At 42.8% G+C, this 19,323-nt stretch overlaps 1 protein-coding gene across 3 annotated transcripts; it reads right to left on the reverse strand.

The window, feature by feature from the left end:
* Positions 1-473: 473 nt before the first annotated feature.
* LOC308325226 (EEIG family member 2-like) lies at positions 474-17,537 on the reverse strand. 3 transcript variants are annotated; one of them, XM_080777676.1, is made up of 11 exons: positions 17,274-17,537; positions 15,367-15,487; positions 14,987-15,016; positions 13,635-13,751; positions 12,296-12,342; positions 8,450-8,547; positions 7,607-7,702; positions 5,910-6,105; positions 5,223-5,362; positions 2,762-2,825; positions 474-2,089 (listed from the first exon to the last, which is right to left on the reverse strand). In XM_080777676.1, the coding sequence occupies exons 1-11, from the start codon at positions 17,417-17,419 to the stop codon at positions 2,047-2,049; spliced, it is 1,098 nt and encodes a 365-aa protein (XP_080633802.1). In that variant the 5' UTR covers positions 17,420-17,537; the 3' UTR covers positions 474-2,046. The 3 variants fall into 3 exon arrangements, with proteins under 3 accessions (XP_080633802.1, XP_080633803.1, XP_080633804.1); XM_080777677.1 differs by having other exon boundaries at positions 15,367-15,527; positions 17,274-17,402; XM_080777678.1 differs by lacking the exon at positions 17,274-17,537 and adding an exon at positions 16,818-16,907.
* Positions 17,538-19,323: the final 1,786 nt, after the last annotated feature.

The following is a 19,323-nucleotide window of genomic DNA, read 5'->3' on the forward strand; positions in this document are numbered from 1 at the left end:
ATTTCACCGCTTTTGCAGTAAAATATTTTTACACAAGAATCCATTTCATGTATGGGAGGCCTTGGAGATGAGGAAAAACTATGTTGTGTTTGGTTCTACCTCCGGTGGGTATCTCAAATTTTTGGGTCCATCGTCACTAGCCTAACCCCACACCTGCAAATTGATTACTTAACCACTCCACTTTTCACAGTCAGTTTGCACTCTTCAGACTCAGGCAGACTGGCAGATACAGAGATCTCCAGGTGGGACACAGACATATAGTTAAAACGGGTGCTATGACAAGTTGACAACGGGTATTATTAAGTTGAATCGTTCTCAAGTAGACTGGTGGCTGAAGAGCACGTACAGGTCTAGTAAATTGAAAAACCAAAAAAAACAACATATTAAATGATCCAGAATGTGGAATATTTATTTACAGTACCAACAATGATTTCATTAGAAATATGCTACATGAAATTTACAATCGTTCCATATTAAAAAGTACATAAGAATACCAGTAACTGACATGAAAACCACATGTGACTTGTCTCAGTAACATAAATATTTGCCTGTAGCGGTATGAAATATTATTTACACTTAATTATACAGCTATAAGAGACAACCCCCCCAACACACACACACACACATGTTCATGTGTGTGCATAGGTGCTAAGATATCAACATACAGTACAAAACAACAACACGTCTGATGTCCACATTCTTGCTGCTTCTTCTCGTTTTCAAATAGTGTCAACACCGAAAATACCGATCTACAAGTCTGCAAGCTCACAATGCCATGCGCTGTGAGCTTGCAGATGGCTATTTCCGGGATGTGATTCCGGCGGACAACTAAGTGGTTCTCTTTCTACTAATCGTAGCGATTTCCGCGGCATCATTTCAACGTCATGTCCGGTGCCCCTCAGGCCTCAACATTAAATTACCAGTTTAGGTGTCCTGACCTGGACATTTTCCAGAGTTCATATGAGAAAGAAGCTTAAGTCAGGCTTTAGTCCTGACTAAAGACTTCCTCTATTCCCTATTGTGATGTCACATCAGGCTGATTCTGATTCTATGCAGTGTTCCTTTCATGTGAAGGTGTTCTCCCAAAATCTACTGTGCGCATATATAGGCCTACTGTACTAGTATGCCTCTGAATCATAAACAATTCATAACCATTTTTTAACTGAAACCTGTTTCCCTTTCACGCCCGAGACGAATGGGATAACCGGCATTGACCGTCCCTCGGACATCAACAGCAACGCCGGGTCTTTCCCAGGTCATTGATTCGGTGTGAAATGGGTATAAGTGACTTCCTCTGCCTCCTGCTGAGTCCTCTTTAACTTTTGTTGATCTTAGTGGGACAACAGAGAATGTTGGACTCTGTGCTTATTGAAGAATGATACAGGCAGAGCCCTCGCTCCGTTTAGCACCTCCTACATGTGTCCACTGTCACAAAGTAAAGATTAAAAACAACATTCATGGTATGAGTACCAAATTAAAAAAAAGGTTTTGATTTTGATTTGCCTATGTTTTTTAATTGTATAGATGTTAAGTAATTGTTGCTATTGTTTATCATTCTTTGTTATTTTTACTGCCACTACAATGTTGAGGAACCAAAACGAACTAATTTTACACTAGTTGTGCACTCGTATACAGTAAATCTTTGGAATCTTGCAAAGTGGTTTAAAGTCTTTATAGGTGGACAGTACGTAGCACTGTGATTCACTGATATTCCGCCCATGTCAGTGAGCTATAAAGGGCGAGGAGACGCATGTAAATGTCCCTATAATGGACCAGTTACCTCGCTTGTCAAAGCCGATCTGGAAATGTTGCCTTGAATTTCACTCTTTGAACACTAGAGAGCGCTGGTGTTCCACAGATGCAGTGGGTCAGATGGAGTTGGGTTGTGAGACTGTATGCCAGAGCTTTTCCAGGAACGAGGCAGCAGACAACTGCCAATATGGCACCCTCATCTCCCCTGGTCATCCTGCACCCCTTCTTGTGGACCCCTCGATTACATCAGAGTAGTGTGGCACCCTTTACTGACAGACACACGCGTCCCTGAGCCTAGCGCTTAATGACCACCTGCTCGTAGGCCCCGGCTCCAACCCTGAAAGAGAGAGAAAAGAGTGTGAGTTTAGCCGACAGGAGACAAGTGTGGGTATCTGTTCTAAAAGGCCTCAACAAATACATTGTTTTCAATATATTTACCTCTAACATTGGCCACTCATCTTCCATCTAGACCAAATCACACAAATTGAAGAGTTTCTTTCCATATGGAGATATTTAATCACTTAAGCCCTATTTTATTTTATTAATACAAATTTTAAATTTTAAAAGCAATGTTGTCAAAGAAACTCATTGATTGTTACCACAGTTAGTTATTGTCAACACATGAAGTGGTGGTGGTGTTGTGTACAGTGTAGCGCCGTGAGTTGCAAACTTACATAACAATAACATCACACCAGTGGTGGAACGTAGCAAGTCATAGTGGTACTGGTGGAACGTAGCAAGTATATTTAGTACTGTACTTTTTGAGGTAGGCTACTTTTACTTTAGTTAGTGGATTATTTCCAATACTTTTACTTCTACTCCACTACATCTCAGATTCAGATACTGTACCTTTACTCCACTACATTTATTTGGAAACTTTTTCTAAATATGTTTATACATTTACTTTAAATACATTTTGATGCCAATACTTTTGTACTTTTATGCAAGTAAATGTTAAATTCCGGACTTTTACTTGTAACAGAGTATTTATATATTGTATTATTGGTACCTGGTGTGTTGGTTTCCCAGCGCTATGCTTCCACCCGGTCCAACAAACAGCCTGAGCCCCTCTTCTACACACACACACACACACACACACACACACACACATACACATATTACACACAATCAATGTACAGTACAAGGTCATGCTATGAATATGACTCACTTACAGTAAGGCAATATAAAATGGATGTCCATTGAGAGGCTTACTGTAAACTTTAGAAGAGTCAGACATTGGATCAGATTCCTCTCTCTATAGATAACACTGGCCGGGCTTTGTATAGTAGGCATATAATAGAATATATTTTGTATATTAAGTAACTGATCCATACAGTTCATTCTTTTGTTTAAAGCTGTACTGTACATAATAGTATCTATATGCACATATGAACTACATATAGTACTGCATAATGCATTCAGCATATGATTCATTCTTTATTACTTTATTTGATTTGATTCTACATTATAACTATGCCTCTATTTATTATCTAATTATATCTAACATGCCTATCATGTACATATTGATCCATACTACTGTTATGCAGTACATATTATATATCATGCCATTTTCACTGGTGATAGATTGCACAAGATATTTATGTCTGCAACTGGTTCATACCCTATGGCCTATGTGCTAACTCGATTAGTACAGACTAGTGCAGACGGCCAGGTCAGTCTTTAAATCTTTGGGTCTATTTTTATGCTGTTTTGACAGGAAGAACGCACATACCGCTGCATCTATTTCTGTCTACTTATACATTATGCATAATGTGACCTGCCCATGCAGACGGCGATGGCCATGCAGACTGGGCCCTGGGCCACAGGTTAGTTGCCTGTGGGCCACATGACTTGCCAGAATGTGAGTACCCTAAGGTTTTATGTTCGAAATGTTGAGTATGGGTCCCCAGCATTTAGAAACTGCCGGATGCTAACTTGCATGTTGGGCAATCCTACTATAAATGTACCACGTCTCTGTGTGTCTGCGGTTGTGATGCACGTAACTCCCCCGAACCCACCTCACCCCTGCCCACTTTGACAGGCTGGGATGGCTTAGGGTCGACGACAGAGTACAGCATCTTGCAATGGGTCTGGTCCACAAGATTAGATACACCACCAAGATACCCATGTACCTGTCTAAATACTTCCTTAATGTAAACGAAGTCCACACCCACAACACCAGAGGGAGTGCAACAAACCATGTACAACCCAGATTCGGCACAAACAAGGGGCTAAATTCTTTTCGCTCCTATGCGACCAAAATGTGGAACGCCCTACCAACAGTCATTAAGACATGTGAATCCCTTGGCTCCTTCAAAACTGCTCTCAAAGGGCACCTACGGATGGCTGCAATTCGAAACTGGCCTCTGTAAAAGCTGAATTTTTATCTGGATTGTACTATGTTTTTGTATGGACGTGGTGTTGGGTGCCTGCACATATGCACACATGGCATCAACGCATGGTGTTGTGTGCAGGCGCCCTACACTCTGTCTTTGTACTATGGATTGTACTATGTTTTTGTATGGACGTGGTGTTGGGTGCCTGCACATATGCACACATGGCATCAACGCATGGTGTTGTGTGCAGGCGCCCTACACTACATAGAAGTGTCTATTTGTTTGTCTCTAAATGTTTTGATGAATTGAACAATGTGGACCCTGTTGTAAACAAGTGTAAGGCTTAATTGGGTCGTCCACTCACAGTTAACAGTCTTTGTATTGAGTTTGTGCTTGAAATGTACTGTAATTCTGCAAACTGTTAATAAAGATTTCAATCAATCAAAAACTCGAGAACCGTTTGTCCCACTGACTTCAAAATCGACACACGCGTTCCACATTGGAACTCAATGCCCGGTATCGAGTCGGTCGGACCCACGGTTCTCCAGAACTACCACAAAAGGCTAGGCCAGATAGTTAAAACGGGTATTATTAGGTTCCTAAGTTGTGTCGTTCTCAAGTAGACCGGTGGCCGACGGGCACGTACAGGTCTATTTTCATAATTAGCATAATAAGATGGGGTACCTTTACCATCCTACATAAGGCAAGATTTTCACATTTTCATTATGCTGTAAGTAGCATATGTGACAGGTCAAACTAAGGGGTTTTCATCATTCTGAATCCATTGCAAGCATTAGTTTTGCACGAAAAACACTCCTTAAAACACTCCCTAAATTTGGCCATAGCCACTTGCCCAAATGAGCTGATCTCATCACATTTGTGATGACGGCTATGACCTATTCTGAGCTTCGATCTTCTCTTCTCTGCCCATAACTCTATCTTTGTCTCATCCTCCTCACTGCGGTGCTGCTGCTATGACAACTGAATGTCCCTCGGGTATCGATAAAAGGTCTGTCTATTCTAGTAGAAACACATCATCATCCAATCCAATCAACTGATGTTCCACCCATGCCCGTCTGCTAAATGAAGGACTACTGCGTAGGTGAGGCGTACAGTAGGTAGGTAGGTAGTTACCCTCTGCGCTGGAGTCCAGCAGACTGTGGCTGAAATCCTGGCTCTGAAGGATCTTCTCGATGATGTCATCAGCATCCACCCTGGTGGCGTCCACTCTCTTCAGCAGGTGCTCTACAGAGCACTGCTGCTTCATGGGAGGTCTGATGGAAAGACGTGGATGAGGGTACAAACAAAGTGAGGGGCGCCTTTATCACCCTTTTACAACCAACCACATGACATCACGGGGGCATGCTTAAGGCAAACATAAACACATGGCTGCCACTAGCGCCCCAGTGTAAAATATATTTGGGGGTCGGGATACTAATTGTATCCGTTCAGGAGAGAACCCCAATCATCTTCAGATTTCTACTATTCCAGTTCCAAGTTTGTCTACAGTACACCCATTTTTTGGTTTTGTTTCATCACTTCCAATTTCACTTGTTTATCCTGTGTTCTGTTGACTCCTGCATGAGTTCTCTCTCTTGATTGGATACAATTGGTATCCCGACCTGAAAATGTATTACTAAAGAGCAGGACAGACAGGGAGACCCCTGTAACACTGTGTATAATGTGTACAATCAATGACTGCTATCAGAATATAGAGCTATATGACACATATTTTAACAAAGAACCCCTCACTTACACCAGCTTTAATAATACATCTGGAATGCACAGTAGCTCTATGATCATGAGTAAGGTCTATTCTACCTCTTTGCCGGGGTGGAGGGTCGTTCGGGGACGTGGTGGTAGCAGCTGGCTGGCATCGGGGGCGTGTTCTTCCCCCCCCCCTGCTCGCCGGGCTCCAGGATGCTGCCGATGCCGGTGGAGGCGGAGCTTCCTGAGGGATTCCTCCGGTGACTCAGCTCTGTCAGGCTGGACGAGCGCGAGTGGTTGGTGCTGTAACCTGCAGGTAAGGACACAACATACTATGTGTGCTGTGTGAGGCTAAGCTATTAGCTAAAGGACACAGGAACAGTATATACTGTACTACATCTGCTGTTAAGAAACAGTAGGCTATATACTTCATATGCTGTGTAACGTGTTAGTGAAGGACACAAGAAACAGTAGGCTATATACTTCATATGCTGTAGGTAAGGACACAAGGACGTATATACTGTGTACTCCACAGCTTATGCAGTTGTTGCTGCGAGACGTGAGACGTTTGATACGTTTGATTTGGGTCTCTGTGTATGTGCGTTTGAGACAGATGGAGAAAGAGGAGGGAGAGAAAGAGGGGAGGGGAGAGAGAGAGAGAACGAGAGTGATAGAGATGCTGATGTGGTATGTGTGTTGCGTTTCTCTGTGATTACAGTATGTGTCTATTTCTGTGCACGAGAAACTGGAGGGAGAAAGAGAGAGAGAGATGCTGATGTATCTGTGGTACTTTTCCCTGTGTTTACAGCATGTGTTTTTTGTGTATGAGAAAGAGAGATAGAGAGAGAGATTGAGAGAGAACTAAAGAAGGAGAGAAGAGGGTTAGAGATGCTGATGTTGTGCGCATAGTCTTCGAGTGTGTGTGTGTGTGTGTGTGTGTGTGTGTGTGTGTGTGTGTGTGTGTGTGTGTGTGTGTGTGCGTGCGTGCGTGCGTGCGCGTGCACAGGCCGATCTAGAGATAAAGGTCCCCTGGGAATAAAGCCTTATGGATAACCTGAGGGTTTAAACACTTGCAGTAACATGTATCATATGATGCTTTAGGACAGGGGTTTTCAACAGGTCGTCCGTGGAGGTATTGCATGTGGTCCCTGACCATGCATTTAGTAATAATGTAGGATTTGTAGATTTTTTTTACTACTACTACTGTTGAGAAAACAGTGAACTGAATGACCTGGTGACATTGATTACCGTCCATGCAGTCATTTACTGACAAGTGGGAGGTCAAGAAATTCAACATAAAAAGGGAGTTAAAATCTCAAGAGGGGGAATATACCAGAATGTCTGGATGATTCATTATTATGAGGAAATTATTAGTCAATGGACCATTGGTTGAGAGTTGAGACACAGTGGGATGTTGTATAAACATGGGATGCATAGCAAGAGCATTAATCTTAGTCCATATCCCCACCCAACACAACAATGGTCCCCAGGTTGATTCTATGTCAGGGTGGCGGTCCCTCATTCACAATCAATTGAAAACCACTGGTTTAGGACATTTGGGGTTATTTTATTGACATGATAAGCCCATTACTGGCAAAAAGTTTGAAGGTAATAACTGTTATTAGCGTTGCACTTTTTGGGGGCCCCTAAGCTTGAGCCTTGCGGTCACACGGAGACTGAAGCTCAGGGGCCCCCCCTAGCTCAGAGGCCCCTGGGCCTGGGCCCAACAGGCCCGTTGGATAATCCTCCCCTGTGAGTGCGTGCGTGTACTCGCATGTGTGATTGTGTGGTCATGCATGCTACATGTATACCTGAGATTTTTGACAGCTGGCTAGCATAGCTAGAGGTCCTGGAGTGGCCGTAAGCTGCCAGTTCATCAGGGACGGATGCAGACTTCCTTGTAGAATCTAAAGAGAATCAAACGAAACGTCAGCATTAGTTAGTGTGATAAGGGCTGAAACTGACCACTGCAGTATCTTCATTTATGAAATGATGCTAAAATGAACCCAACCATACATCTTGATTTTGTGTGTAATAATTGAACGTGCTGTATGTTAACACAGCAGTAAGAAACATTTCATTTTATATGGAACAAAGACAGGCATTAATTTATACTGATATATAAACTTATAAATGTCAGTAAGACTTGATCTTAAGTTTTAACCACTTAAATCCTTTTGTTGACTGGAATCCCCCATGGCTCTATACAGTACTAGGCCCCTTATTTCATGTGTGTAACCCTTTTAGAAGATATTTCTATAAGGTTAGGGTTCTCACACCAGTTCTTGGAAGGCGAAGAAACGGATGTGGATGTTATTTGGGTTATAGAGTAGAGTTCACTATATGAAGGCTTACAGTACAGTACATGAGTACAGGACTGTTTCCCAAACAGTGGGTCGGGACCTATTTGTCGGTCACCGGCAAATTCCAGGGGTTCCCCAGCTAAATTTGTTAATAGAGCATCACAACACTAACCACTTTATCCATATTTTATACGTTGGCTATTTAAAAAAAATAGCAGATATACAAGCTCACAGCTGCGAATTTGTACCCTGGCTGGGACGGACAAAACATTTTCAGATTTTCTAAAGAAAAAAGAAGAAAAGTACAGTAAAAAAGAAAAAAAAAAACTACAGTACAGTACAAATACATACTAATGACAGATAGGTGGTTGTCTCCCCCCTTGGTGTCCTCGTTAAGACAATCTGCCTCAGCCTGTGGGATTCCCAGAGTCATAGCAGTAGATGGAGGCCTGCACAGGGAACACACAACATACAGTACTATAAATCAATAAGCAGTGTTTCGGTGTTCTTTAGCAACCTGAGCCGTTTTGCGTGAGAAAATGTTTGACAATGTTTGCATATAATGACATGCTGAACATATTAGGGACCTCAAGGTTTAAAAAAGCAATCTTTGTTGCTTGGGATAAACTTTTTAAATGTTCAGTACTTTTAACCCAGCACACATTGTCGATGTGTGTTTAGGTACGTCTGCTAATGAAGAAAAAGTTTGCCATAAGGCCCCGATCAGACAGGATGCATTTTGCAGGGTGTGCTGCTCTGCCGTTTTTGTGCAGTCTGCAATACAGAGCAGCTTGCAGCGGCTTTTTTGCAAAGCAACCACATTATCACCCGTCACTCGCTTGGCAGGCAGGCTGCATAAGGCTGATCTTATCGTACCTCGGGTCGTGATGTAAGCAATGGAGCTAATGCAATTCATGATGGCTTTAGGTGTACTACTGTGAAAGCATAGATACTGTCAATTGCACATTGGCACACCCACGGCTCTGGGCACACCTGCAGCTGATTGTACTGTTGCTTGCTGACCTGAAAGTTTCTTTTTTTTTTTACCTGTACAGGAAAACAATCCGTCTAGTCTAGGGCAAGGGTTCACAAACCTTAAAGGCTAACCATAGCTCTTGAAACAGGCCCCCAGAACCTGGTGACCCCCAACGGCCCAACCTGACAAGTACTTGGAATTCTAGGCATTACATTTAGTTTGATTATACAAGCTTCACTCTCTCTGATAGCGATTATAAAAGTACGGCCTCGCCCCAGACCGCTGGCACCTAGGCTACTGCAATGTAGCCTAACGGTGCGCTGTGGGTTCGAGTCCGGTTCCCAATGGCTTTTGCTGCATGTCACTCACCATCTCTCTCTCCCCAGTTCCTGTGGTAACAAGACAACTCACCCTGTTTCTGTTTTCCTCCCATAATTTTCCCAGTGAGGGGTGGGAGAGGCTGGACAGCAGACTGCTGGACTTTGAATTTCTCTAACTATAAACTTTCATGACAGCAGACAGCAAGTACAATTATAATTTATGAAAAGCTACTACAGTGAAGTCTGTTCACAGAAGTTGTTGTAGGATATGTGGGGATTATCTGACGAGGTACCATTTGAGTGGGCAAAACCTTACATATACTAAATTGTTTATAGGATCAATATAAGTAAAATAATATAGCCTTTCCACAGGAGTATCTTTTTATATTTTTCCAAAAAGAATACAAACAGCCAATAACATATTACAAAGTTATCCCCCTCACTGGTGAAAATTCCCGGGAGGAAAAACGGGTACGCACCAGGGTGAGTTGTCCAGTATTCGTTCCTGTCAGCCTACTGTCCTATCGATAAAGGCATAAAAGCCCCCCAAAAAATCTGATCTCATTAAATAACCCCTATGAAATCCTCAGGACTGAAATCCGTCCCCAGGACTGAGAACTTTAAGCCCTGTGACCTGGCCCTAAAACGCCATCTCTAAGTGGAAAGTTCTACCAGAACTAACAATCTGTTTGCCAGAAAAGACTGGGAACTCTTTAGCCTAATTTATACTTTGCTGTACGACAGTTTTGCATGCTGGAAATAGCCGACCTACAAGCCCACAAAGCATTGCATCTGCCACGCATTGTAAACTTTTAGCTCTGCTATTTTCAGAACGCGCCATCCTTGTACGACAGTCGGGACATAAATTAGGCTTTATTCATAACATCCTCTGCGCTTTGGCAGACATAGCGAAAGGACAGGAAACCCCACCGAATGTGAGCTACTGAGTTACATGAGACGGTATAGTGTGGTAGGAAGGAAAATAGTCAATGCGACAGACGAGACGACAGCGAGAAGAGGGACAGACATACGATCCGAGGTTTTCCCACTGAGCTCCGTTGTAGCCCACACACCCACCTACCCACCCACCCACCCACACACGCACACACGCGCGCGCAATGAGTCACTTTCTGTGGGAGGAATAATGACTGGGCAATTCTATGCAGTTTAGACATTAGACACCTCCTTGGTGACTGTGTGTGTGTGTGTGTGTGTGCGTGTCTGCGTACGTGTAACAAAGGCAGATTGAGGGCGTGATCAAGTGCACATGGTCTAAGCTCTGCCAGGAGTGTGTTTATTACGTCATGACCGTGTTGACTGGCCCTTGTTTGTCTGAACATGACTAGTGAGTGCTGCTCCTTGTTGCTCACTCCTTCAACAGTGGACAAGTTCAGCATGGGGCATTGTCTAAAGGCCAGACCGTACCAATACAACCAGTCACTCGCAACACCTTGCAACAAAACAGCTTCAAGGCCAGTCCACACACCAATGCAACTCTTTGCAACATTACCTCTGCGATCTCATCAAACGCCATGTCCCCTCATGTCCCTGCCCCCTCAGGTCTGGTGATGCAAACCTCCTCGACTTCCCCAAGACCATTTGACAGAGCTTTTGGCTTTGCTGCCCCAACCCTGTGGAATGCACTCCCTAAAACTCTCCGAGATGCCTCCACCCTCCAAACCTTCAAAACCCACCTCTTCAATATTGCTTTCCCTAGCTAACTCTTTTCACTGTTTTAATGTTTTTATTCCTTAGCTTTTAGTGTTTTTTTCCCCCTAATAAAGTTGTTTTTATTTTTGTTGCTTCCTCCTTGGGTACTCAGAAAAGCACTGTATAAGTTTGAGATATTATAAACATGCAATGACTTAGTTGCAATCATATATCCAATGGCAGTTGGTTGCAAGTAGTTGCATGTTGAAACTTGGGGTTGCATTGGTGTGGACTGGCCTTTAACCCTGGTGCTGTGTGAGGCATTGTCTTAACCCTGGTGCATTGGTGCTGCATGGGGCATTGTCTTCAAGGACAACTCCAGACTAAATAACATAATTTATAGGGGCATTTTCCTACTTATCTTGATCCCAAATGACTTTGCTCGTGTTGGATAAACAAGGCATGGATGTGTGTGTGTGTATTGTGTAATGACAGCTAATAACAGATTGATGGGGGAAAGAAAAACATATATGAATGCAACCAATAGCGTAAAAGCTTATGCTTATGGGCTCCGCTCTGCTATGAGGGCTGCTGGGGAAGCTCTCTGTTATAGCTCAACAGTAGAAATGTCAGAACCATTTTAGGGTGAAACATGTTGGTTTAATAAAGTATTTTTGAGTGGTGCCTCTGCTCCAATACGCAGCTCTGTCTGTCTGTCTGTCTGTCCGTCCGTCCTACGTACATCTGTCTGTCTGACTGTCCGAGCACAGAAAGTTACAACACGGTAACTCTGTTACTTCTCGACTGTTTCGGATGCGGGTTGGCTCACCGTAACCCCCCCCCCCCCCCGGGCGCGTTCCTGGGGGTCTGGATGTTGCGGGGACCCCGACACAGTACAGTAGCACCGCTCACTTCACACAGGTGTGATTTTTTAACTCATGAGTTCCCGGATGTCCTCTTGGTCGTTTTAACTCGTGTTTATTTAAAAACAAAAAGGGGTTTTTCAGTTTGCTGACATACAGGATATGACAGTTTCCTGTGTAGGTTTGTCTGTATGCAGATTGTGCTCAGATACAGAGCTGAAACACTGAAACCACAGCTTGTGGTTTCAGTGTGAGAGACTTAATGTGTTATTAGTTCATTAGATGCTCATTATATTATACAAGTCAATGAATTAGGAAAGGGACAAGTCATTATTAATAAAGAGAGGGAGAATGCCAACAGTGTCGGTGTGAAAAGACATATTCTTACGTTTTGAAACAGGGGTCTCCAGACATGAGCTGTGTGGTGATAACAACCTGTGTGATAATAAGAAGATACAAACCAATGTTAGCTTGGGCAGCACAAGACGCGGTACCTCTGTGTACACTACACTGAATGTGCTTAGTGATACAGTTTGCCTTGTAATGTTTAGGGGGTTGAATCTTGTGGCATGAAAACCGGTTTTAGGGAAGCCTCAACAAGTGGTTAACACATAAACCCTAAATACTTGGGTTCCCCAGGGGTCTATGCTTGGCTCTCTCCTTTTTACCCTCTACAATGAATCTCTTCACCGAAAATAGCCCCAACTATAAGCTCACATGGCGGGTTGTGAGCTTGTAGTGTGGGCTATTTTCACCTAATATGACATGCTGGTCACAAATTCACAATATGAATAATGGGAACGGGAACTAGCTGAAAGAAGAAGTTTACCTATTAGGACATAGTACAATGTCATATGTCAGTTAATTTCCTTGACCCAGGCAGTTCAGAACTAGCCTGGTAAACACCTCCCCCTTGATCTAGTCTGTAGAAGACAAAGGGGGAGGAGTTTACCAGGGTAGTTCAGAACTTTAGATGCTCTCCTACGGTATATCCTCACAGGTTCAAGCATGCCTTTCATTACTGACGTGCCAGAACATTACAGCTAAATGCATCATCCTGCATTTCCTGGTATTCACTCCCCTAGTTACAGACTGTTTATTGTACAGGTAAACTTCACTTGGTTGAGGGCATGGCAGTGCAGATTATACAGTAGCCTCTGTATTTCCCTGTACTGATAGGGTACCTACTACCTACCAACTGTACTGTGAGATTTAATTGGCGACCGTCATTTTTCAATTTCTTTGTTTTGCTTGACGTTTCATTTTCTATATTTCTGTTTGCCTTTACTGCTGTCCCTTCTCGTGGCTACTGAAGAACCATGACGTCCCTTTTGGGGTTAACCACTTTCAACCTGTTGTCTCTCAATTCAAAACATATCCTCACATTTCCCAAAACGTACCACAGTTCCAAAAATAGCAGATCTACAAGCTAGATTGTGTTCTCGTTTAGCCTCTATACCCCTCTAGAAAACCTGGCGATAAGGAGGTAGAATCATTGGACTGTATCAGGAAAGAACCATGGGATAAACCAAACATTTCCCACAACTCCTGAGAAAGGAGTCGAGCCTGATTTATACATAGTTGCATGCTGGTGTTGCTTGCCGTAAATAGCAGATATACAAGCTCAAATGTCATATTCGTGATGACATTGTGAGCTTGTAGATCTGCTAAATTGTCTGAGCATGACACCGGCATGCAACTAAGTATAACTGAGGATTTCTGCTTGCCTTGAGGATGGAGTTGTCCTGTCTAGTGTGCTTGGTGTCGTAACCCTCCAGGAGACATCGGCGCGTGGTACTGCCCGATCCAGCGAACTCCGAGAGGTTCAGGTCAGCAAAGCCCAGCTGGATAAAGTTAAAGTAGACAAATCATATTAGAATCGTTTCTGTTCCATCAGCCTTCTGGAACACTACAGCCTCCATCAGTTATAGAAGTGGTTCTCAACCTTTGGGTCTGGGACCCCCAGGTGGGTCCCCACATGATTTTGGGAGGGGTCCCCAGATGACAGTGAAGTGCCAAGTTAAAGGACATTTAAGACTGTTTTAATACCTCAAAAAGGAAGAAAATAAAAAAGAGAAAAGACCATTACTGCAACAACAGTAATCAACAAACAAACAATAAAAACTGGTCAAACATTGGCCAAATTGCCAAAAAATAGGCAGAATTTGTGAAAAGAGCATATATCTACATGCTCACAACGCCTCACTTATTGTGAGCTTCTAGATCTGCTATTTTCCCAATATGTATTTGTGGAGCCGAACATGTAATGCCTCAACTCCATTCCAAGTGCGTATCAGGTTATATGGGGGTCCCCAGTTCAAATATGATTATTTTGAGGGTCACAGCCTGAAAGCGTAGAGAACCACTGACTGAGTTATAGTATAGTAAGCCTAGAATTCTAGAATATCTGGCCTACATACTATAGGGTTACTTTAGTTCACTAAAACTAAAACTAGAAGGTAAAAAATAATTTTAACTGAGACTAAAATGAAAACTTAAGTTTAAACCCCCCCAGAAAATGAAATGAAAAAACTAAATTAACCATGCCAAACAAACTAATACAAAATAATTGCACGTAAAATCACATTTTTATATGATGTCATGCATTATTTTATACCTTTAGCTTCTCTAAATCAAGACTTCTCTTTAAATAACAAGAATAGAACGATTTATGCACTCATAACATGAACTAAACCTAAACTGAAATCCAACACCAAACTAATTAATATTTCAAAACTATAACTACATTTGCGGGAAAGCACTAAAACTAAAACATGGACCCATAATAACCCATGGTAGAGAGAACCTTTTTTTGTTGCTTGTCTGCTTTTCAGTGAGTGCTACTGTATAACACAGAAAGGTTCGCTTCACAATAATCAGTAACCAAAGGCGGAAACTGAGTCTGAGCAATTACAAACAAACACTCCCTTAACAAAGATGCCCCCAATGCCCTTGGAAGCTATAGTACTCATTATCATATTAACTTTGTGATAAGAATGTTCTAATATGAATCATATAACACTTGAGTTATACAAATGCCAGCCTGGCTGGCTGCTCCTTTTCAAGAGAGCTACTTCACCTTTGTATACGTCTTCCCTCCCTTCATTTCCTAAAAGGACAAAAAGAGACAGCAAACATATTAGTGAGCTTTGTCGTTATGTCTGGCTAGTTTATAAATTAAATATTTGAAAATACAAATTTAGACTATTTGCTATGAACATGGTACACACTAGTTGGTTCCTCTGTTAATGTATCCATTTGTAATGTAGCCTACAAATGTCACCAAATAAACCTTTGTGGGTTCATTTGGTTACAGTGAGGATTTCATGGTGTGTACTAGCCCAGGCAAACCACACTGACAGTGACTCAGCTGTGGAAAGGAGGCTCTTATAGGGACTGTGTATGTATGTTTGCAGTGTAAACAAAGCAGTGCTTAAGTTGCCATCCATACAAATGTACCTTGCGCACAGACACCCGGCACATACAAGGATCCAGGACTCCTGTCCCTGCATTGGCACTCATCTTGCACACAAAGGAGAACCTCTTCTTCCACTGCACACAGTTAGCCTGGACCGGTTCCCTGCATGGGAGAGAGGCCAAGCACTATTCAAGTACGTACACTAACACGCACGACACACACACGCACACACGCACACACACACACACACACACACACACACACACACACACACACACACACACACACACACACACACACACACACACACACACACACACACACACAGACAGACAGTCTTACTCTTAAGAAGAACGAATTGTAATTTGGGATTTCAACCCTACTGGGAACAGCTATAGCTTCAGTAAATGGAGAGACCGCCTCCTCTAAACTTTGCTCAAATGGGTTAACGGAAACGGACCACAAGAGGACGACCCTAGCGTCCCAATCCTGGGGTGAACATTCTGAGACAATAAGAGATCTACAATCTCCCAACAACTTGATACTGTTTGTGAGCTTGTAGATCTACTATTTTGGCAATTCAATTTGGTGTAGATTTGGTAAATACTAGATGGGTTTAATTGGCTAATAATATAATACATTACATACAGACAACGCATCAGACAATAAAGACTAGATTCTGGACAAACTATAAGAGGTTGTTTGAGCAATGGATAAAACAACACATACAGAACATTCATGCTGGCAGTTGCCATAGAAAACACACACACACACACACACACACACACACACACACACACACACACACACACACACACACACACACACACACACACACACACACACACACACACATACATACACACACACACACACACACTTTGGTGGTTGGCATGTGCTATGCTTATGTCCGTTTCTTTCCAGTGACTCATTTAAGTGTCCCGGTCTTGTACTCTGTCAGTGGTTGGTCAGGACGCTGTCTGGTCTCAATCTTAAACAAACGGTTTAGCCAAACCCTCGAAGCCCTGGTGGTGGGTTTGCACTGTTTAGATTCCTCTTTGCTCCGTTGCTATGGCAACATGAAGAGATAACATGCCACATAGATGGACAATAGAAAATATATGTGCATTGATTTAACCTCAATGGTAATTGTTGAAACAATTGTGGTTATAGTTAGAAATAGAAAACCATCCAACATATAGCCCACTGTCCCCCACCATTCTCAAAATCTTATATGGATCTTATTTGGCCTTTATACCTCCCCCACTCTCTCTCTCTCTCTCTCTCTCTCTCTCTCACACACACACACACACACACACACACACACACACACACGCACGCACGCACGCACGCACAGATTTGTGGTGTTAATTGACTTATTATTATTATTTTTCTCCCAAAATGTTCATGTTTATTAAGAGTGAGGTTTGTAGATTGGCTATTCTCAAATAGCTGATGAAGGGGTTAAAGTTAAACTGATTTAGATAATTACCAGTAACTAATTTCGCTGGGTGCGGGGACCCCCTGGAACCACCTCAAGGACCCCTGCAGGGTCCCATGCAGCCACTAACTTCGAGAGCCACTGACCAGCACTGCATGAGCAGGGCCAGGGAGGGACTCCAGGGAGTAAAGAAAACATGCATTCATAATTGTTCTGTGAAAGAGTAGCAGTTCCTTGTTTGCACACACAGGGTATCATTGTGATACCGTGGTTATAGGCTGGGATGTTTCCATGCAGGATTTAAAAGGAATATCCATTAACAATAAACTCAAGATTATCGGATGTCCTAAAAACACTCAAGCTACTTAAAATAAAACAATTGGTCAAATCGTTGCACATTGCTTCGGACGGACAGCTGATGTGTAAAAGCACAGTACAGCAGCGTGGCGGTGCTGTGGAATTTGCTTTGCTTTGCTACTATAAATAGTTGCCTAGTAGGTTTCTTACCGAGAGGACACCTCGGCGAAGCCGCCGTCTAGGAGTCGAACTTTACAGAATAAAACTCCGTTGACAAAGGGAATGGAAGACAGCTCGTCCAAGTCGAAGTCTACCTTGAATTTAAACTTCTTCTTCTTCATCAGAATGAAAGACATAGTTTCAGAAAACTCTTATTATGTTATTAATAATACGGCAGAGCTTGTCCACTTTTTCTCGAGTCGTCTGGTGACTGTCCCCCTGAGCCTCTCACTCTCTCTACTCGACTCTCGGGTCCTCTCCTCTCTGGCATCTGCCTGGCTCGCTGCTGCAACACGCACGCAGCGACAGTTCAAAAATATTACGCACACCCCCATGATGATGGCCTTAAATTAAAACAAACCGTGACGTGAAGGAAAACCCCTCATTTGATTGGGGCATTGGGCGTTATAGCAACGATGTAACAGTAACACGAGAAGAGAAAATAAACAGCACAATGGAATTACCATGTAAACGAGGCTATAATTATTTATTTATTTTTTACTGTAGCTTAAAAGTCGAATGTTTTATATTGTATGTCATTAATGTTCTGAACTGATGAATTGAAATGGAAGACCATAACTGTTTCCTGTGCTTATTCTACACTGTTAAAGTTTTCAACACACACACACACACACACACACACACACACACACACACACACACACACACACACACGTTGCATATTAGACGATATTACATACCGGTAGTTGTGGCAAGCCTGGTGAGGCGAGGTTATTACATAGTTAGTTGCATTATGATTTTTTCGTGTCTGGTGCAATAACGCCATCTACCGATGATGAAAATTACTTCCCCTCGGATCAAGAAATATAACACCATATGTCACAAAGTGAAATGTGTTATTTGTGTTGCCGGACGGATGACGATTTCCTCCATGATTGACAATAATGGAAATTCATCAAGTCATTAAACAGATGAAACAATTGACATTTAAAGTGTTGAACTGTTACGTCATATATCATTAATCCTTTATTAATACAGTCTTCCTTTCCTGCTTGACCGATGAATGCCACAAACTAGCCTTGTGCTCCCGTACAACGGTGTCGCCACCAAAAAAAAATAACAGATCAACAAGCTAACGACGTGTCACATCGCGACGCGTCGTTAGCTTGTAGATCTGTTCTTGTTGGCCTAGGCGACGTCTACGGTAGTTTGCCCCGCCTTCGACTGCAGCATTAGCAGCAGCAGCAGCAGTCAGTGTTGCCATGTCCGCTTATTGTAAGCGACTTTGAGCTTCTTTTGATTGATTGAGTGAGTGAGTGAGTGAGTGAGTGAGTGAAAAATGTATTAACAGTTTGCAGAATGGGTAAAGTTCAAGGAAAGTAGGCCTACAGGTCAATACAAAATCTGCTAATAATACCAGAAAAAGCATTTGTTTACATAGGGTCCATTTTCAATTAATAAGTCATAACATTTAGACACTTTAATGCAAAAACAAATAATCAGGGGGCAGTTTTGAATTGCAGACGCCCGTATTAAGTGTTCTTTGAGAGAAGTTTTGAAGGAGTCTAGGGATTAACATTGTTACACATTTTAGTGGCATAGGAGGGAAATTAATTTAACCCCTTGTTTGAGCCGAATCTGGGTTTAACATGGTTAACCGGTTCTGTGTTCTGTCGCTGGGACGGCGAAAGGTTTCAACAGCAGGCTGGCATCGCTGTTGCCAGCCAGGGTGTTCTTGCTGGTGGTGGTTTCATTGTAGCCTAAGCACGAAGCGCGAACGGGCGCGGCACAAACGGGACGAACCGAGGCGAATGCCAGGTCCAATTCCTCATGGGGGCCGTGGCGCCCTGGCCCCCACAGACTCTACGTCACTGTATACCAGTAAGACGTCTGAGGGCGAGAAGCACTGGCCATACATATATGGACCGTGTATTGAGAGGGTGTTATGTGATGATATCAGATCAACATATATGGAATGTCAGAAGAGCTCAGTCAGCTCCATATATGGAGATCTAAGGGTGGCAGCGGGGGCAGTGTCTTCTTGAATGTACAGGGTTACGCACAATTGGGGCTTTTTGTT

The sequence above is a fragment of the Protomyctophum bolini genome (genome assembly GCF_963924005.1).
Source record: "Protomyctophum bolini genome assembly, chromosome: 12".
In the NCBI taxonomy this organism is placed as follows: Eukaryota; Metazoa; Chordata; class Actinopteri; order Myctophiformes; family Myctophidae; genus Protomyctophum; species Protomyctophum bolini.

Excerpts from the sequence above, each read along its gene's own strand:
- LOC308325226 (XM_080777676.1), bottom strand. The coding sequence starts at position 17,419 with ATGTCTTTCATTCTGATGAAGAAGAAGAAGTTTAAATTCAAGGTAGAC. Across the intron at positions 7,703-8,449 it reads CAACCACCTATCTGTCATTA|ATTCTACAAGGAAGTCTGCA; the intron begins GTATGTATTTGT and ends GATTCTCTTTAG. Across the intron at positions 5,363-5,909 it reads CCCTCCACCCCGGCAAAGAG|ACCTCCCATGAAGCAGCAGT; the intron begins GTAGAATAGACC and ends TCTTTCCATCAG.